We start from the raw sequence: 21,214 nt of genomic DNA on the forward strand, positions 1-21,214 counted from the left end.
AGCCAGCGTTTGTCTACCTGGGCTGAGTTTTGGCTGTATTTTTGGTGAGGCTATAAAGCAGTGGTGAAAACAAGTGCTGTGCTTGTACAGGATCCATGAAGAACTTAAAATATTTTTTGGTCTTAGCTCCACTGAATCCCCCTGAAATCTCATTATAGGGATAGGGAAATTGAGGACCTACACTAGCGTATATCCTACTATATATATAGGCAAGTTACTGTAGCTCATTCAGTGAGTCAGGAGAGAGATGGGAAGACAGCCATACTTGGCGTTATCTGCTTCTGTTCAGGTAGTAGTGACCTCATTGCCTTTGAGTATGCGCTGGACTTCACAGGGTGCTATCCCTCTACCCTATGTGAAGGGAGCCAGGTGCCCACTTGCAGCCATCAGAGGCAAGCCTTTGGCTGTGTTGGAATGAGGCTTCGGAAAGCACAAACTATGGCCATTACTGTATTGTACAGTGAGATTTCTTATTTGAGGATTAAAGTTGAGAGAAATTTGAATGTTGAGTATTAAAGGGAGAAAGACAACATTTCTGCTTTGTTCCTTTTTTCTTTTTAAGGAAGTTTGAGTTATTCGTGAGTAAAACTTAGGCTTTGATTTTTGTATTTAGTTAGGCCTCTGAGGAGCAGGCATTCTGCAAATTTAAGGGGAAAACTTAAAGGAAAGGTGATTTGATTTTTTTTTTTTTTTTTTGCACATGTTCACTCAGAAAACTTTACTAGACTTTTAGCCATGTTCCTATTACTGCCACATCTGGGTTTTCTTTTTCTTCCCTATTTAAAAAGTCCCGCAGTCATTCAGGGCCTCGAGTAGAGACCGAGTCTAAGGCAGCAAATGAGAAGGCCTAAGGCTGTAGCCAGCTGTGCTCTCCAGGCACTGTTCATTCCCCCAGGGTGCCACTTACTAGTGTGGGGGTTGGGGGATCACCAGAATGTCAGAGCAAACCCCTGTGATTCGCTTTGTTTGCCTTCACCTTGGGAGAGGGGAGGAGGGTATGTGGAGACATCAAGATACAGACTGGAAAGCCAGGGGCAAATGGCTCCTAGTGTTGCTGAGAAAAGAACCTTGGACATTTTCTGCTGCTTGTCTGAGTCTACTTAGCTTCCAGGACTGATTGTACAACAGGGTCACCTCACGTTACTTTGGACCCATAGCTTTAATGTTAACTGTTGCCACCTGAGAAGTGACTGCACAATTTTTCTCTCTTCTCTCTTTTGAACTTTAGAGCTCCATTTAAAGACGAAGGCCAGTGTTGCATGTTGTTTTGAGAATGATCTGGGAGACTCAGAGCTGTAATAATGCTGCAGGTGCTGCTATTAGGGTCTTGAACTTTAGTAACGAATACTATGATTTAGAAAAGGGGCCCAGAAACGCTGGGGAGTGGCCCATGTTGCATGGATATTCCTGAAGACTAGATGGAACAGGGCCACAGTGGGAGGGAGTAACCCAGGCTCTCTGTTCTTTTTTTTTTTTTCTTTTTTTCTTTTCTTTTTTTTTTTTTAAACTTTCCTCCCCTAAGTTTTAGATGCTTCTGGATGTTCAATGCTAGCACCTTTACAGACTGGAGCAGCTCGATTTTCTTCGTATTTACTTTCAAGAGCAAGAAAAGTGCTGGGCTCCCACTTATTTTCTCCCTGTGGTGTTCCGGAGTTCTGCTCCATATCCACCAGAAAGCTGGCGGCCCACGGCTTTGGCGCATCCATGGCGGCAATGGTGTCCTTCCCTCCCCAGAGGTATCACTACTTTTTAGTGCTGGACTTTGAGGCCACGTGCGACAAGCCACAGATTCATCCTCAGGTAACTGTTCCATCATTGCTTTAGAAAAGGTGGGGTGGGCAAGGAGGGAGGGAGGATAGTTTTGCTTCCTGGGACACAAAGGAGCTTTCTCATGCCTTCCTGTCTTTTAGCTACTCATTTAGAGTTCCTGTCTAGGAAGCAGGACTTGTTTCAGGTATGCTAGTGTAAGGTAGACCTGAGAAGTCTCTGGAGAGAACTGGGTACATTGTTTCTCTCTAGTCTCAGCTTTTGGGAATCAAAATATTTCCTTCTCCCGTCCTTCCTTTCTCTGTTCTCTTCTTTCCTCCATTCTCCTGCTACTGCCACTTGTTCCTTTAAGGAGTGCTATAGTAGCTGGCCTCCAAGATGACCTCAATGATTCTTAACTCCTGCTATTCACACCCTTGGTAGTTCCCCTCCTGCACTGAATCAAAGATATCCCTGTATAGCTAATAGAATACAGTGGAAGAGATAATGTACGACTTTTGAGGGTAAGTTATAAAAAGTATTGCAGTCCACTTTGCTCTTTTGGACCACTTGCTCTGGGGGAAGCCAGCTGTCATGCTGCCAGGACACTCAAGCAGCCCTGTGGAGAGGCACATGTGTGTAGGAACTGAGGCTCTTAGCCAAAATCCAGTGCCCAACTTGCCAGTCATGAGAATGAGCTATCTTAGAAGTGAATCTACCAGCCCCGGTCAGGCCTTCAGATGACTGCAGCCCCAGTGGACATGTGACTTCAACCTTAGGCGGGACTTTGAGCCAGACCAGCCAGCTAAGCCACTCTCAAATTCCTGACTCACAGGAACTGTGAGGGATAACAAATGATTATTGATGTTTTAAGCCACAGGTTTTGGGATGATTTGTTATGCAGCATTAGATAACCTGAGCAAGTACCATTGTTGGTCTGTTGGAAAGGACAATTTCTTTGCTTGCTTTTTTTCATTAGTCACCAGCTGTGTTCAAAGACCTTTTAGCTTTTAAGTTAATGCTGCTAGGAGGCTTGGATTAGCTGCAGGTGATATTGAAGTATGTGGTGTTTGCTTTGAGGGAATGATTGGGGGCTGATGTAGCAGTTCATTGTAGTGTTGGTGCATTGAATATGCCTGGCTCTAGGACTGTAACTCTTCTCTATAGGGTTAGGTTATAGAGTGTGTGATGCATAGACATGTTGCTCTGGGAACAGCTTTCAATTGTAAGGAGGAGGGAGAGAAGGGGACCTCAGCATTGGGCACTTTGAAGGTAGGGAGGAGTGTGGTCCATTTAAAGATAAACTGGGTTCGTCTGTCATGGTTGGTTTTTTCAGGAAGGGATCTGTCTTCAGAATGGTAAATTATTTTACATAAAGCAGATATGACAACCTCTAGTTTTCCCTTTCTCCTCTCCTCTTTCCTATACTCCCTTAATGCATTGGTCTGCCTTTGAGGCACTGGAATGAGGCCTACTGAGGGCTGGGAACCCAGGAGCTGGATAAGGAGAATATCCTAAAGGAAGGTCCTTTGGGTGTAAGGGAATGCAGCTTGGGAGCTACTCAAGCCACACTTACGTTCTCTGCCTCTGGCTCCTGCCTGTACTGTAGTCTTCTTCCATGCCTCCCCAAACTACTGGATTTTCTCTGGTGTGGTGAGGGCAGCTGGTGCTTATGCTGGGAATTTTGGTTATTAAGATTCTCCCATGTTGGGAATTAGGGATCCAAATCTTAATATGTCATATTATTTCTTCTATTTCAGTCACTGGGTGAGCCCTAGTGGGACATGAGACTAAAATCTAACACATCTCTGTCACATATGATTCATCCCTCTTCTGATCCCTCATAATCGCTTGGCACCTCTGTTATGGCATTTACTGCTTTCTGGCATATGCTTATATATGTGTATTTTCTTACCTTTTCAGTTAGATTATAAGCTCAGATAATTATGTAGCTCTGTTTTCTTGTCCCGCAGAGGGTCCTGCCAATATTCCTGAAGGTGAAGCCTGAATCATGTCTCAGTTTGGTCTGTCAATGTCACCTTTCATCTTTCTTTCAAGGGCTTTATTTTTACTTATTTATTTATCACAATGCTGAAGACATCATGCAGTACAGATTTAAACAGCTTGTATCACCAACTTCCTTCCCAGACTTAGGCACCAAGACCTTCCAGACCCAGGCTGAGTTAGGGCTTCACATTGTTTACCAGGGTCTGGGCCTGATTAAAGATTATCTCCAGAATCAATGAACCCTGATGATGTGATTCCAAGGGCACTTAAGGAATTGGCTGCCCTGGTTCATTATTAGCAAAGCATTAGCTGTTGCTTTAGAGAACTCGGGAAGAAGCATTTGCTGTCTTGCTTATCTTTAAAAGGAGAATACGAATGATCTTGGAAATTATAGACCTGTTAGTTTACTGTGATTCCAGAGAAGATACTTGACCTGATCGTCAGATAATCAATCAGCAAACAGCTAGAAGAGCGTGGGGCACTGAGTAATAACTTACATGGGTTTGTGAAGAAGAGCAAATCCTGTCAGATCAATCTAACTTCTTGCTGTGACATAGTAATGGATTTGAGTGGATCTAGGGCAAGTGATAAATGTAATGCATCTTGACTTCATTAAACCTCTACAATGCTGTGATCAACAGTTGGGAAGGTGAGTTTGGGGCCAGACATCTGTGTTGGACTACCCATCAGAACACCTTCAGGAAAGGGACGGCAGGTTGAAACTTGTTAGTAGCAACTTAAAATCTCCCTTTTTTATGGGAGAGCTTTTTTAAGGTTTGCAGGTAGCAGGATCCTGATGGGATTCAGAGAAAGCCAAGAAGACGGATTGGAGAAGTTGTCAGTCCTAGATAGAATAGCATCCTTCCATTGAGGTCAACATAGGTCAGGTTCTTATTAGAGCCCCTGTGCTGTTTAGGTCTTCTGGTCAACAAGGGAAGTGGAGAAATTGGAAAAGCTCAGGAATTGGACCACAAATCATTAGAGGCACAAAAATAGAACTTAGAAAATAAATTGATTATAGTTTTGGTGACTGATTTCTTGTTCAGACTGAATAAATTCATCATGTGAGGAGTAATTATTCCAAGGAGTACGATAACAACTTGCTCTTGATTTTAATAGGGACAAAAAAGAAAGAAGTTTAAATGGAAGCAGGAAAGGTTGAGATTTGGGATGAGAATGAACTGCCAGAAGAGACAGCAAAAAGACCGGAATAAGGTATACACCTTAGATCAGCCTTCCTTAGTGCTGTCTCAGAACGGCTTGATGGCTGTCCATTTGACAGAGATTCTTTGATTCTTTTTTTTTTTTTTTTTTTTGAGATGGAGTTTCGCTCTTGTTGCCCAGGCTACAAGTTGCTCTTGTTGCCCAGGCTAGAGTGCAATGGCGTGATCTCGGCTCACCGCAACCTCTGCCTCAAGCAATTTTCCTGCCTCAGCTTCCCGAGTAGCCAGGATTACAGGCATGCGCCACCATGCCCAGCTAATTTTGTATTTTTAGTGGAGGTGGGCTTTCTCCATGTTGGTCAGGCTGGTCTCGAACTCCCCACCTCAGGTGATCCACCCGCCTCAGCCTCCCAAAGTTCTGGGATTACAGGCATGAGCCACTGCCCCCGGCCTGATTCTTTATGAGTAAGGTCTGCATGCCTCCTGGGAGTAGGGCTGGGCTTATGAATGAGAACCATCCAGGCTCCTCTCCTGACCAGCTCCCTTGTCTGTTTTTTGTTTCTTTTTTTTTTTTTGAGACAGAGTCTTGCTCCGTTGCCCAGGCTGGAGAGCAGTGTGTGATCACAGCTCAGTGCAGCCTCAACCTTCAGCCTCAACCTCCTGGGCTCAAGCGATCCTCCCATCTTAGCCTACCAAGTAGCTGGGACTATGGGTATGCTCCATCATGCCTGGCTAATTTTCTGTTTATTTTTTATAATGATGGGGTCTCACTATGTTGCCCAGGCTGGTTTCAAACTCCTGGGTTCAAATGATACTTCCACCTCGGCCTCCTAAAGTGCTGTGATTACAGGTGTGAGCCACCACAGCCAGCAGGAACTTTCAGTACTCAAGATCCTGCATGGTACACTTCTGTTTTTATGACAGTGTGTCATACCCCTTGAGTATATAGGAGGCAGAAACAGTTTTAGGCCATGGCCTATTTGGAGGCTTAATGTGGGGCTCTTTTATCTATCTTTGATTTCCAGAAGTTCCTGAGTTAGTTGAGTCAGCTTATTGGGACTATCTTAAAGGAATGCCATCACGAAAAACTAACAGGTGTAAGCCCTGTTGTACTTGGGTGAGTAACGGCATTGGTTATAAACATGGTAAAACATGATATTTTCCATTTGTCATCAGTTTTGCTGTTTATTTTTGTACTTTATTCAGCTAGGTGAAACTGGAGTGGTTGGCTTGCCAGTTACAGGCTTTGGTGTTCTGGTTTTTGCACTCATTTTATTTGTGTTACATGTTTTGATTCAGATTAACATGATAGGTATTGGTTGAATAGGAGACTTTTTCATTTGAAAACACTTTTTTCACTTAAATGTAATTTAGATGGTTTAAAATGTTTTAGAGGGTCCAAATTTCAGGAATGTGGCTCCTTTCTTGTTTTAGGAATTGTTTCCTGACATAGAAGCAGTTTTTTATCTGGTTTAGGAGAATTGTGCCTCCTTTGTCCTCGCTAGCAGGAGTTCATTTTGCTCATTTTGGTGTGGATGTGCACCGAGTGATGGTTGTTGTGACCCTGAGGCCCAGAGAGCAGCCTGAAAGCTTTGGTGGGATCTTTAATTGTGCATCTTTAACCTTGGGGCAAGTTCACTCACCACCTCAGTGTTCAGAAGAGACCAAAGCAAATGTAAGTGAGGAAAATGAGGTATAGGCCACAGCACGTTGGGAGGAGGAGGTAACCTCAGCTGTCTGGATGACCAGGGAGGGAGGGTGCAGCACAGCTCTCCCCATCCGAGGAGCTGCCATCCTGGCGGCTACCCACTTTCCTCCCCAAGTGCTCTGGCCATCCGTCAGGCTCCTGCATAGTCTTTTTGTCTCTGCTCTGCAGCAGCCCTACTGACTGTTTGCCTTCTCATCTGTATTCAAGTGCCCATAACTTTGGAGAAAAATGACGTTTGGGGTTGAGGTTTCTAGTGTTTGGTCTTTGTCCATAGGGGCATTTTTTTCCTTTTTACGGAAACCTTGAAGAGAGTCCATCTGCATTTTGAGTTAGAACTATGAGTAAAGGAGTTTCTCGTTTCCAGAAAATTGTCCGGGTGCTGTTATTTTTGAAGGGTATGTGGGGAGGGTTGGTGGTAACAGAGATGGCTAATGTAGAAGAGATTTGGAGGGTTTCGGTGTGACCTAGAGTTGCCACATCATTACTAGTCTTTTGTGAAAGAGACATTTTGGAAAACTTTACAGGAAATTGGTTAAGATCCCTACAAAGCAAACTATATTGATTTCTTTCTCCTTCGTTCGAGGCTGAAAGGCAGGAATCCTCTTAACCCCACGTGCTGCCTCCCCGCCCTGCCCAACACATTGCTCTTTGCCCCATGTTTAGCTTCTTTCCTTCTCTCTGTTCTTGGTTCCTGCCGTGACTAAGTGGACAGAAAAGCAATTCCCTGGAGAAAGAACCCACCCTTCCCTTCCCATGTGCTTGTCCTGGTTGTAGCTCCTCCAGTGGGGAGGGATGGGGCCCAGGCCTTTTTCCTGGAGAGCCTAATCCTTGGATTGTGGTCCCTCTGCCTGTGGCCCCAGTCAGCATGTACTTTTTTCTGTACAGACAGGCGAAGGCGCTGATGCTATTCTTCTAAACTGGGAAATGAAATGCAAAACTGACGTTAATGTAACATTATGGTTGAGATTAAATGCACCAAAATCAGGAAATTCAAAGTTATGCTTCCCACAGCAACTATAACTCAGCCTCATCTGGCATGTGTAGTATTTTGTGTTAGTGTGGATGGTGTTATATGTTAAGACATTAAAGTTAACACCATAAGCAGAGCACAAAATGCTTGAGGGGGCTGAGTTATGATGACTGTGTGAGCTGTAAGTGTTCTTGTACAGGCTCCCGACTCCTGGAATAATTTTTCCCCTGCCCATCAGAGCAATTATTGCCTTTCTTTCTAGTTATATCTCTGCTTTAACACATCTCTTCTTTCAGGGTCACTATAAATGAATTCCTCTATTGATGGCCAGTGATGGTGGGAATGGGGTGGCCCACTAGGCCCCTTTGTCTTTTTTGTCACTGCCTCCATAAATGTGGTCCTTGCCCCTCCTCCTTCCAAAGCCATCTTCCTCCACAGGCTGCTGTTTCCTGGTGGTCCCTCATAAGGATGGGCCTCCCCCTGGCTCCCACTATGGCTCCTCACTAGTATTCCCAGAATGGGAACAAGCGTTTGCTGTGTCCGAGTCTTGGCTGTATTGCAACTTCACGTGAAAGCCGAAGGGCCTGTCTGTATTTGGAGCAGACATAGCAATGTAGAAGCAAAATATACATCTCGGGGAATGGAGCACTGATGCATGGTGGCGCTGGCTTGTGTGTTTGGCATAGCAGAGGCAGGATCGAAGCGGTTTATTTGCTCTATTCAGACTGCTTCTCCACCTTCCCCAGGGTTTATACCTTTAAGCTGCCATGGTGTGTAGCAGGCTGTGGAGTTGCCTGGGGGTGGGGCCAGGAACTTTCCTTGGGGAACACTGGGTCACTGGTAACAAAATCACCACATAATTTAGTGCAAATCAGGAAACATCCCCCCTAGCCTCTTATTATCCTGGTGGCCTCCCCAGGGCTGAGATAGCTGTTGGAATGCAGATTTTTTGGGCACTGGGCTAAGGTTCATGGTGGGGAAGAGCTCTAAAGAATAGGGCCATTGATAAATGGTGAGTGAAATCAGGGACTGTAAAATAACAGTGACACTGAGCTGCCTTTTAAAGTTTTTGTTGGACATAAAAAAACCGCCTAAGTCAGCAAAGGAATGGGGAAGACCTCATTATAACCACCTTAGAGGCAATGAAAAGGCTTCTTTTTACTCTTTGGATAGTAACTTAAAGCTCTGTGTTAGATGCTAGGGATATAAAGACAAGTAAGGAATGGTCCCTACCCTCAAGGAGCTCATAGTCAAGGAGGGCAGACATTTGTGTAACAACCATTAGGCTGTATGATAACCACCATGACACGGTAAGTACTTGGTACAGTGGGGGCACAAAGGATGGGAATGATCAACCCTGCTCACAGTGTGGGGGAGGGCTGCATAGTTTTCATGTTATAAGAAATTCAGGAGACCAGAAAGGGCCAAGTGGACCTGAGGCCATTCAGAACTGTTATAGCAGGAAGAGAAGAAGGGGTTCACGTAGTAAGCCAGAATGAAATGGCCTAAGTCTGGAAAAACTGACCTTGATTACAGGCTTGTTTGTAGAAATATTGAAAATGAGGTAAAAGGAGAATAAAGACTTTGAACCTGGCAAGTATTTCACTGTTCAGTTAGTTGGATTATCTATATCAGTTTTACGCTGTTTCTCACATTCGAGCTAGAAGGCGTCATTGGGATGCTATAAGTGGAAGTACAAAGGCTAGAAGAGGCTTAAGAGCATTTTACCCAATAAAGTGTGGGTAAAAGGGGTGTGGGTGAAAGTGGATATGGTGTGAGCTAAGGCTCTGAGGTATTGTCAAGAAGGCTAAGGCTCTGAGGCATTATCAGGAGGCTGATACCTCAGCATAGCATTTGGGTGGGCTGCTAGGTCTCTAGGGAGAGTCAAAGGCTGGGGAATGACATGACGCCTCCCCTTCACCTTCCCCCTGCTTAAAAAAAAAAAAAATTGGGAATTTGGATCTGGATCTGCTAGGACCCACCTTCAATAGACCAGGGAGGTTTAGACCCTTCAAAAAGATAAATAGCTGGCTGACTAACATTGAGATTAGTGTGGAAGGAATGACTGATGAAGAGGCAGGAAGGTCTGGGTAATGTGGAGATTGGTGGGATCAGAAGGGACTGGAGGGCATGGGGGTGGAGGCTGAGCTTCCTCTGAGCATTGGCAACAGGTACAGCCATAGAAAGCAAAGCCAGCAGGTTGGAAAGCGGGGACAGTGGGGGAAGTGAAATCCAAGAGTGTTTAGGTTAAGTCCATAGGCTTCACTTCTCCCTACCTCCATCCTGCCCTGCTTTTCCTCTCCCCTCTTGATTATATTTCTTTTGTAGACTGATCTCCATTGTTTGACATGAGGAAACTGATATCAGGAGACCCTTTCTGCATCTCTGTATCTCACTGGGAAAAAGGATCTTGCATCATTTTGATTAAGATGCCATTGGGATGATTATTTTTTATCCTCTTATCCTGGGTGTTCACGATACTTAAAAAACCCCCACATTCGTACATTTATGTGATGAGTTTTGAGCTCTAGCTGTGAAAATTGAGCCATAGCCTAAAAGCCTGAAACAAGAGTGTACCCACATTGACACCAGCTACCCGCCCCCCCCCCCCCCCCCAGCAAAGGCTGGCAGGTCTGCAGCAGAAGGGTGAACAGGCTGGCACAGGCAGAAAGGCGTTTATATGTATTGATGCTACTGCCACGGACAAAAGCCTGTTAGGTGTTGGGAGAGTCAGAAAGGAAGTAAATCAGAAAGAAGAAATCTAGAGGGAGAGACAAACATCAGGGCAGCTTTTATTTGGATGTAGAGGTGCCTTGGGATAGGCTGCTGTTTGGGTCCTGTCCCTGCATGTAGTTGGCCAGTAAGGAGATCTGGAAGGCCTGTGGGTGGCAAAACAGATCTCATACACAAGTGGCTCTACTTCTGTTGTAGTGTATAGTCAGTGTCTAGTCCTGGAAGGCCATTCCAGCCAAGGGCTGATCTGAGGGTTAGGTGCTGGCAGAGGCACTTATTTGGAGATGCCGACGTTGCTGAAAGTAAAGGAGTGTTCATACTCTACAATGGGGGTACAGTTGGGGAGCCGGAAAAGGAAATTTGAATGTATTACTGAGTGGAAAAGAAGAAACAGAAATAGATGTTATAAGCCAGAGTCCATGGGAATGGAAAGGAAGTTGTTCCAAGAGGTTAAAAATGTATGTTGGGAGACTGGTACAGATGCAGTACTTGAGAGAGATGCTAGTGGGTTGGACTAGGATGTTAGTTGGTTGGCGATGGTGAGAATGGGGAGAAGTTACATGTTGTAACCCTTAGGTGTGCTAGGAAGGAAACAGGCTTGAGAACCATGTTCTTATGTAGCTCATAACTCTTTTGGAGACTAGTGGGCTACTGAGGAGTCAGTGGTACTGAGGTTTGTTAAGGAGTGGCGCATGGAATCTATAGTTGTTGTAAATGGGGTACTTTGAGTAGAAGATCCGTATCAGGGAGAACATAACAGGCAGAGCTGTTATAGTTGAGTTCCTTAGTGGTAATGTGGGTAGTTATTCCTCTAGGACCTATTTGATGCATTGTTTGGCCATTGGCCTAGAGGAGGTAGGTAGTGATGGTTAGGTAGATAGGATAATAACTGGCTAGAAAGCTTGGAATCTTGCTCTCTAAAAGTGTGATAAAACTGAGAGCCATGATTTGAGATTGCATTGTCTGGAAATGCAGGGACATGTCTGCGTTGTTCACAACACTAGCGGCATTTTAAAGGCCAACTGGTCAACTGAACGGGATTGGTAGTTACAGATGGGTGGGTAGGGCTGATGAATGAGATGAAACATGGCATTTTGATCAGGTCTACTTTCACTGGAAAGGTAATGTGACTAGAGAAACAATGTCGGGGGCAGACCTGAAAGGAAATTCATGGTTGATGGTGTTGAATGTGGTGGCTGGTGAGGATAGCAAGGAGTCCCCAAGTAGGTGCCTTAGGATATGCAGGAATTCTGTGATCCTGCTCCAAATTTGTGGCCAGGGTTGGAGAGGCCTTTCTCAGGACCAGAGGCAGTTAGATAGACCAGATAAGCTCCTGGCTTGTGTCTGTAATGAGCGGTCTTCTCATAGGAGAGGTATCCAGTCCTGCTTTTTGGTTCATCTGGACAGAGGAAGGTTTTTTTCTGGAGGGCTGAGACAATAGTGTGCTGAGCACTCTGAGGGTAGCTGATGCCCTGGTCTTGACAGTATTCCTAAAGGAAGCAGGCACTGCCATGACAAGAAGACTTTTTGCTAGCTCCCTGACAGAGATGTGCCAGTCTACTCTGTGAAGTTCTTGGATGTGACAGGCCTGTTTTTCTGCCCTAGCTCTTGGCAGCAAGGAGGATGAAATGTCTGGTGATAAGAGCTAGCGATGGTTAGCAGACTTAGAGGGCTTGACTCGGGTGCTTGAAGTGGGCCAAGTAAGGGTTTGCTCTGAGAAGGGAGCTGAGAGCCATGGGCTCTGATTCTCATTTGGTCAGTACCTCAGCGATAAGGAGTTAGTCACATAAATGTTCTAGACTACACCTTTGCTGTTTAAATTGTGGTCTGAGAACCAGCAGCATCCTCATCACCTGGGAGCTTGTTAGAAATGCAGAATGTCATGCCGGCCCTACTGAAATAGAATATACTGAAATGTATCTGAATATACTAAATATACTGAAATAGAACCTGAAATCTGACACATTCCTCAGGTCATTTGAAGTCTGAGAAACACTGCTGTAGTCTGGACCAGAGGTTCTCAAACTTCAGCGAGCGTCAGAGTCACCTGGAGGGCTGTTAAAACCAAGGCTGTTGGCCCCATCCCCAGGGCTTCTGATTCTGAAAGGCTAGGGTGGAGGCCAGAAATTTGCATTTCTAACAAGTTCTCAAGTGATGGGACTGGTTTGACAACAGCTGACCCTCTTAGCTTTCTCATCTGCAAAACAGGGGAGTGATTCCTGCCTGCTTACAGAGATGTGGGATCATATGGGACAGTGTGTGAGAAATGTGTTCAGTGCATTGCGGGGGTGGGGGGCGGGTATCCATTTGTGTATTGCTTGCTTACTAGTCAGTGAATTTTTAAAAATCTATTGTCATGCCAGCACAACTGTTTACCTTCCTGGCTGCTGGCCATCATTTGTGGGCAGAGAACAGGGAATCTATGAACCACCCCACAGGCATGCAGTATTCTGTGAAGAGATCAGCAGTCCCTGGGGCTATGGATGGGGATTATTGAGCAAGGCCTCCTGTAGCCCAGCTAGCTTCCCTGGCTCCTGGCCAAGTAGTCTGACCAGAATTCTCAGTCTGCCTGAGTGGGCCTGGTCCTGTCTTGATCACTTGTTACTCACCGCCATTTCTTCACCCCCAACTAGTGTATCTTAAGGCGATATTTGAATTGGTTTGAAAAATGGTCTTTGTCTAACCAAGCCTCTGATTCATCTTGTGATCCTGAGCAAGACACATGCCTTTCCTCCACTTTGTTGGGTGACTGATGGAACAGGCTTTGGCTTCATGTGCCCAAGTCCCAGAATGTGGACTCTGGACCTTCAAAGTGAGGGAAGCTGAGGTAGACGCTGTTCTGATGAGAATCAGTAGAGCATAGTAGTTAAAAGCATGGATTCCAAAACTGGACTGTCTGGATTTGAGTCTTGACTACCTACTGGTAGTCTGACCTTGGGCAAGTTGCTTGCACTCTTTATGCCTCAGTTGCCTTATTGGCAAAGTGGGGTTAATAATAGTACCAATCTTATAGGACTGATGGGAGAATAAACTGAGTTAAACATATTAAGTGCTCAAAACAGTGTTTGATATGTAATGGCTTATAGGTATTAGCTCTTATTAGTAGAACTAGTACTAGTATTATTCTGATCCACAACCTCCTAATAAGCTGTTGAGATACAGCAGGTGACTGGGAGGCAGGCCCTGCTTCTCTGGGAAACACAGAGAGATCAGGCCCTCTTATCAACATACTGATAGAACCAGAGTACTATCCAGAGAGATTTTTTTGGGCTTGGCACCCTTCCATTTCTAGGCCCTTCCTTAGTGATGCCTCCAGGGGACCTCTCTAGCACATAACCTGAGATTTGTTTAAATTAATTTCATGACAAATGTGTGTCTACAGGTAGCTACAAACAAATCATTTGGTTGTTTGGTGCCCTTGAAGGGTCAGCTTCACAGAAGCCACTAATATCTGAAGTTATTTACAATTGAATATGTAAAAATGTTTGAACTGTGGCTGTTTCTGAGTCATGTACATACAGAGGGAGACACAGGTGTGCACACCTCAGGTGAGGATGTGGTTTCTAAGACTTGGTCTCCTTCATTTATTGGTATTATGTTTTTGAAAAATTCAGATTTCAATAAGGGTAAATTATAATTCACTTTGCACCCATACTCTCCTCCAATAAAGAATAGCAATGTCTATTTTCAGCCTCTTTTCTATATTTTAATTGCTTTGGGGTCTATGGAGATGGGGAGAGGGGGACATGTAGGTGAAAAATCAGCCTTTTAAAGCTCCGATTTTTTACCCTTCCTTGTCCTGAAACTTCGAGCATCAGCTCTCATCTGTCAAAGTGTAAATCAGCAATTAAAACCCAAACAGCCAAATGCCAAAGATGACCCGAAGCACAAAGCAACTGACAAACAAGTCCGGACAAATCGACGGGTAATTTATAAGCTTTGCCCTAAAATCTAATTATTTGGCAATTCGAATTTGCAGCCAGCCAGGGCTTGGCAATAAATTTAACCCGCCATAAATTATTTAGGAGCAGACTGTGGTGTAAATCAAAACCACGAGTGTTTGTTTAAGAAATAAGCTCCTTGTGCATAAAATGTCTTTTTTTTTTCCAAGGGAGAAACTGTTATTGCAAACCATACCCCATTGCCCAGTGTAGCCCTCACTTCTCCCATCCAACTTCCCCTCTTCCCTGTGGCCAGGAGGCTTCTTGATCCTTGGAGAAAGGGCCCGTCTTTGCATGAGACTTTTATCCAAAACTAAATATTTGGGTAAAACCCACATGTTTTCCAGGGACTGCATTTTCTACCTTGTGGTATGTGTTGCTTTTAGATTTTATCAAACCTTTCAGTGCAGGGACACACACTTTTTGGAATTTTCTTCCGAGGGTTGAAGGGATAGATTAGTTGTTTTGAAGGAAAGCCAGTTCCTTCTTCCTAGGTTGGGAGGGGGAAGCCATGAAAAATGATCTGCTCATTCTCTTATTTCAGATAGGACATAGAAACATCAGCTCAGGCAGAGGAGAATCTATGCTTAGGAAAAAAGGGCTAGAATGCTACTCTATTAAACCCTCTGGGCTGGGTGCAGTGGCTCTGGCCTGTAATCCCAGCACTTTGGGAGGCCAAGGCAGACAGATCTCTTGAGGCCAGGAGTTTGAGACCCACCTGGCCAACGTGGCAAAACCCTGTCTTTAGTAAAAACACAAAAATTAGCTGGGCATGGTAATCCCAGCTACTTGGGAGGCTGAGGCATGAGAATCACTTGAACCTGGGAGGCGGAGGTTGCAGTGAGCCGAGATCATGCCACCGTACTCCAGCCTGGGTGACAGAGCGAAATCCTGTCTCAAAAACAAACAAAAAAACAGAATTTATAAACCCTCTGTCCCAGTTTTATGAATCCCAACAGTCTAACCTAAGTGCCTTCTGCTTAAATCCTCTTGTTGTTATTCTATCTTCAAATTTATTTTTATTTCTGCAGACACTTCAGTTGGAGGGAGTTTGAATACCCCGAAAGCAACTTACACATTTATTTCTTGTAATCTACTGATCGTGGGTGTGAAATTTCATTTGAAATGCTGTTGCAGTTGTGTCCTCAGTTTATCAAGGAAATCATTGGGGGTTCCTAGCTGAGCAATTAGAGAGCAGCCAGGGGCCGGGCGTGGTGGCTCAAGCCTGTAATCCCAGCACTTTGGGAGGCCGAGGCGGGCGGATCTTGAGGTCAGGAGTTTGAGACCAGCCTGGCCAATATGGTGAAACCCTGTCTCTACTAAAAATACAAAAATAGCCGGGTGTGGTCACGGGTGCCTGTAATCCCAGCTACTTGGGAGGCTGAGGCAGGAGAATTGCTTGAACCCGGGAGGTGGAGGTTGCATTGAGCCGGAGATTGTGCCATTGCACTCCAGCCTGAGTGACAGAGTGAGACTCCGACTCAAAAAAAAAAAAAAAAAGCTGTGTTTAAAATCGCTGCTCCAACCCATTTTACAAGGTAGATGAATGCTTGTTTGGTGCTTCATTTTTATTTCTGTCTTCTCTCTCCTCAACAAAAGATTTACAGGGACAATATTGAGGGAGACAGTAGGTACAATAGGTTTGGAACCTTGGATATTTGAAAAATCCCAATTCTGAGGCTTTTGTTCTTAGCTGTTAAGTTATGGCCAGTTTTCATCCACCGTTGGCAGACAGCCCAGTGCTGTAGGTAGTTTGTGAATGGTGTTTCAGTGTTAGCATTGAAAGTCCATGTTGGCTGGGCGCAGTGGCTCACGCCTGTAATCCCAACACTTTGGGAGGCTGAAGCGGGTGGATCACGAGGTCAGGAGATTGAGACCATCCTGGCTAACACGGTGAAACTCTGTCTCTACTAAATGCACAAAAAAATTAGCCGGATGTGGTGGCGGGCTCCTGTAGTCCCAGCTACTCGGGAGGCTGAGGCAGGAGAATGGCGTGAACCCGGGAGGCAGAGCTTGCAGTGAGCCAAGATCTCGCCACTGCACCCCAGCCTGGGCGACAGAGCGAGACTCCGTCTCAAAAAAAAAAAAAAGAGTCTATGTTGCAGGAAACCCTTGGTCCTGATCAACCAAACAGTTGATTACCCTAGGTAAGACTGGGATTTGGTGGTTTATAGTAGTTCAGGGAGGAAACCACTCAGAGATGAGAGTAGATCTAGTAGAAAGTGCTTTGAACTGTGAAATATCTGAGTTTGAATCCTGGCTGTACCACTGACCATCTTTGACATCTTAGGCAGATCATTTCCCCTCTCTGATTCTGCGGAGAGTTTTGTGTCTTCTGGTACAGCTAGGCCTTTGGCTTGTCTCCTCCACTTAGCAGCCCTTTCATGTGATTACACAACAAAAGTTGAGAGAGTGAAGCCTGTGTGCCAGCATAGGAATTAGGTGCTGGAGATCACACTGAGGCACATGGTTCCTGCCTTCCCTGATGCCATCTGTGCCATCTGTGTTACTGCAGCCATGGTGGAGTCTTTTCAGTAGCAAACTCTAGAACTTTTCTGCCTGGATAGTCCACATTCATTGCTCTTAAAATTTGAGAGCAGCCTCTCTTTCTAGATGGTAGACTTGAGTTCTCTACAGGATAGCCTTTTAGACTAAGAGAACCAGATCTTTCTTGACCCTTCATATTTTGAAAGCTGCTAGTCCTACTCTTAAGTCTCATTCTCATTTTCCCATTTTGGAGTTCCAGCTCTGTCCCTCACAAGCAGTGTAAGTGTCAGCAAGTGAGTTAACATCTTTGGGCCTTAGTTTATTTGTGAAATAGGGATGACTATGATTCCCACCTCATGAGTTAGGAGGATTAAAATGAGATCATTCCTATTAGCACAGTATCTGCCACGTAGTAAACAATAAATGGAATAAAACGATTGCATTTTCCACATGTCTTGGAGAGCACTGGAGGCCAGCTCCTCTTCACCCTTTGCCCAGACTTGAGCATCTCAGAGAGAGGAGCCACCTTTCATTGTATTCATCTCTGTGTCTACAGCCAGCCCCTGCCTGGTGAATAGTAGATGCTTAATAGTATTGATTTATGACCTGAAGATGGTGATGGTGATGATGATGTAACCTGTCTGCCAGGATTAAGGAGGGTAAAATAAGAAAATGTATGTGAAACTACACTTTTGTGAATGGAAAAACATAACACTGTGTATGTCCCTCCACTAAGGTATTTATCACAGTGTACTGTTCTTTGTTTGCCTATCTTTTCCACTCATAGTCCATGTGCTTCTCCAAAGTGGAGACTACATCTTATCTCTAGTCCTGCTCCAGCCCCTGTCTGATAGCCTACACAAAGTAGGCACTCAGGTAGTTTAATTGAATGCAAATGGCATACAAAGGCAAAGAATTGTAAAGCTATTATTAGGATAGGGAAAGAGGGCTGGTAAATACGACTGGTCCTTCCTTCCTTCCTGGTGCTACTTTTACACAAAACTGTTTCTGAAATAAACCTCTTCCTAGGGGAATGATGAAATTGGCTGAGAGAAAAGGTCAGGGTCAGGAATAACAGTTTCATTATCTGAGCAACTGGACATAGAGGCTGGCACTTGGGCACATTGTCACAAATCTTTGTGTTGGGATTAATGCCACTAACCTGTAGTGTTGGGGTTCCATCTCTGATCATTATCAGCTAAAAATCTTCAAAATGTTTGTCATGCTTCAGGTGCCCTGGCTGCAGAGTTGTGCCAACTTGGTGCAGATTGGGGCACCTCTCCCACTACTGGGCTGTTTGGGCCAGTATTTTGAGGTTCTGGGAAGTATGGAAGTACTGGCTGGGCAATATGGGAAGGTAAGAAGTACCTCAGTGAGGTCCTTGCTGCTCTAATTTCTCAGAGTCTTTTCTCAGAAGCTTCTCTTTTGCATCCTCAGTAGCTCAAGTGAATATGCCAGTGTGTAGGCTCATTGTTAATAACAGCTCCTCATGTTGTGGAGGAAGGGCCCCTGCAAAGTCATGTTTTGAGACTGGTGCTTGAAACCACCTCTTCTTGGTCTTGGGGAGAAGGCTTGGCTGATGAGCTAGCATTATCAGAGATATGTTTATAATAGGCCCAATTTGATGTGTCCTGAGCCTTGGGTGTAGGCACCCTGGGAATTTCAGGGGCCTACCCCCCTCCTTTTTTTTTTTTTTTTTTTTGCGTGGATCTGAGTCTGGCTTGTTCTTCCTCTCTGGGAGCATGGCACTGAGTTTCAGCACTTAGTTGGCCCCATTTCCCTATGGGTGAGGAAGCTAACATCAGGAAAGTTTGAATATTGAGCTGCAGTATTTGCTGTTATTTGCTGCAATGCGGAAACCCAAAGGCCAAGTTTCCAGAGAGTCTGCTGGGGATGTTGACTTGGTGCTGGTCAGAGTGGAAGCTGAAGCACATACTATTTTATAATAAATACTAATGAAATCCTAGATCTATAATAGCATTTCGGATATCTAAAACAAACCATGTGCTTGTAAAAAAGTGGAAAGAGATCAACTTTAAGCCATAAATTCTTGGTAATAGAGGGTTTTTTTCTATTAATGTTTGATAGATATTTTTATTTCCAGAGGAATGTCAACTCCTAATTTCATAATGTATCATGGGCTTAAGAAAATTGAATTTAATAAAAAGCCAAAGATGAATGGCATCCTTAAAGGTCCCAACACTTGTCTTTATTAGCAGGACAAACTGTAGGTCTCCAAACACTGCTGCTCTCCAAATGAAAGTTTAAATGAAAAGTACAGTTGTGTCACAGGTTAAATTTCATTGTGGGCCCAGCTAACATTGTTAGTGAGGAGCTGGCTGTATTTGTTTCCTTAGACACCAGGGCAGCCAAACTCACCAGGCTATAGAGCTCTTTCTGTTGAGGAAGTGTTTCTTCTACTTAGGGGAAGAGGAAGGACACATCGGAAAAATCAGGAGTCAGATGAGCCTGATTCATGGGCAACACCTCAGAGTTGGCTCTTGGAATCCTGGATACCTGATTTTGCAGGGGGACCAATGTGTATTTTTTTGGTGTGTGTTCGATTTTGTTATTCAGTTCCAAACCCCCATTTACTCTGTATGTAATGCTTCTTGGGGAACAGAAGGTCCAGGGAATTGGGAAATGAGTGTCCCCCTCTCTTCACCTTGGAAGGAGAGGTATTACCTGGTCTAAGCAGCAGTCTGGGCCTCCCTTCTCTCCCCTCTGCCTCAGGCTTGCAGCCATTTTGCCCTTTCTATCTCTGGGAATAAGCTCCTGTCAGCTTCCTCATCTTTGGAGATCAGCCCACGGAGACAAGGCAACCACAATCTTTGAATCTCTCTGGCATGAAGTCTGACTGACTTGATTTGGTTTTTGGTCCTGATGTGTTGGATTGAAATAGATGCTTTAAAAACAAGCCCAATATTAGTGGGTATGTTTTGCCGGGAGGATACCTGGCTTTCCTGGGACATCAAGGAGATTGAGCATTTCTCCTTGTGTTTTCCCACCCATTAATTTCCTAAGTGCAGTCAGGTGTCATCCGTTTCGTGTTGCTTCTCCAGGCTGTCTCTGGAGAGAACCACTTTACCTTGATTTTAATGATACTGGAAAGGTCTTCTCCAGAATGAAGGACCTGGGGAAGGGGTGCTGCTGGAGCTGACTATTGGGGCCACTGAATAGGCAGAGCCCCCTTCCTTTCTCTCTGCAGTGGAGGCCCTTTCCACATGCTAATTTTACTCAGAGAATTTTGCTTTTATTTTATTTTTTTATTATTTCCTATTTGTCTCTTCCAGATGTTTTCAGGGCAGTTCTTTTTTGTGTGTTGTAAACTAATTCCATTCATGTTTTAAAAATTTATGAAAGCGCTAATAAAAATGTCAAAGTGGTAAAAATGTTAGCTTTTCCTCTGCTTTGATTAAATTTTGCAAACTGTTTTTGAATATTAAAAAGCAATAATTTTTTTTATGCTCTCTCCTCGCTTTCCCTCTTCTCTCTGGTACGCATGTGCTCTCTTCTGCCCTCTCCACCCTCTGGTGCGTTCCTCCCTTCCCAGGAGCGATGTATGAGGCGTGCTGCACAGCCAGCGTTCTGCAAGCCTGTTTGCACACCAGGACCTTGGTGCTGTGCATCTCTATTAAATAGCGGAGACAAATTAATCTTAGAGACACCAAACAAATTGTCACTCCTCCTCCTTCTCTTCCATTATGTTTCAGTGGACTGGGAAAGGCTAGCTAAGCGATTGGGCTGGTGTTGTAGAGGTAGTGTGTGCTGCCTGAAAGGTGGGAGGCGCTGGCTCCTATTACTGTTACTTTTCTCCTTCTCTTTGGGATCCCCTTTGGCTTTATTTTTTATCTTTTTTTGAAAAATAAGAACTAATGAAGAAACTTACCAGCTTGGTTCAAACTTCATACAAGGAAATCTATGCATTGGTCTGATGGCTGGTTGTCTATATGGCAGGAGATCAGACCCATTTCAGGACAGGGACCTGGGCAAGAGAAAGAAGGGCGTATTCTTAGGGGCTCAAGTTAGCAAGCCTCTGCTAGAGAACCAGTTGGAGAAACTGGGGCAGATGATACCACTGTCTTCCTTCCCATTTCCAGAAACAGTGGGGATGAGGGCTGTGTCCAGTCCCTGGAACCTATGAGGATATTAGCAGTGGGAAGGTTAGGATTGTAACTGCTGGTGCCGTCTCACTCAATCTTGGGTTTGGCCTGGCAGGAGCTAATGAACCCAAAACACTAATGAATCCAAAACACTCATTCTTTGTTGACTTGGAGCTACTGTTGGAAATGGTTGATTACAATAACTTATTTTTCCTTTTCTGTATCTTTGGCACTCCAGGAAATCATCGAGTTCCCCATCCTAAAGCTAAATGGCCGGACCATGGAGATTGAGTCTACCTTTCACATGTATGTCCAGCCTGTAGTCCATCCACAGCTTACCCCATTCTGTACAGAGG

General features: G+C 44.6%; 1 protein-coding gene across 14 annotated transcripts in view; it reads left to right on the forward strand.

The window, feature by feature from the left end:
* Positions 1 to 21,214, forward strand: part of ERI3 (ERI1 exoribonuclease family member 3) — a 133,793-nt gene that overhangs the window by 14,715 nt on the left and 97,864 nt on the right. For 10 of the 14 annotated variants that reach the window (XM_003812817.4, XM_063608028.1, XM_063608050.1 and 7 more), the window contains 2 exons: positions 1,523 to 1,800; positions 21,097 to 21,213. In XM_003812817.4, the coding sequence (XP_003812865.3) occupies positions 1,523 to 1,800; positions 21,097 to 21,213 (395 nt within the window). The remainder of the gene's footprint in view (positions 1 to 1,522; positions 1,801 to 21,096; position 21,214) is intronic. The other 4 variants (XM_063608051.1, XM_055093957.2, XM_063608026.1 and 1 more) reach the window with 2 other exon arrangements.

This window comes from Pan paniscus, chromosome 1, assembly GCF_029289425.2.
Source record: "Pan paniscus chromosome 1, NHGRI_mPanPan1-v2.0_pri, whole genome shotgun sequence".
In the NCBI taxonomy this organism is placed as follows: domain Eukaryota; kingdom Metazoa; phylum Chordata; class Mammalia; order Primates; family Hominidae; genus Pan; species Pan paniscus.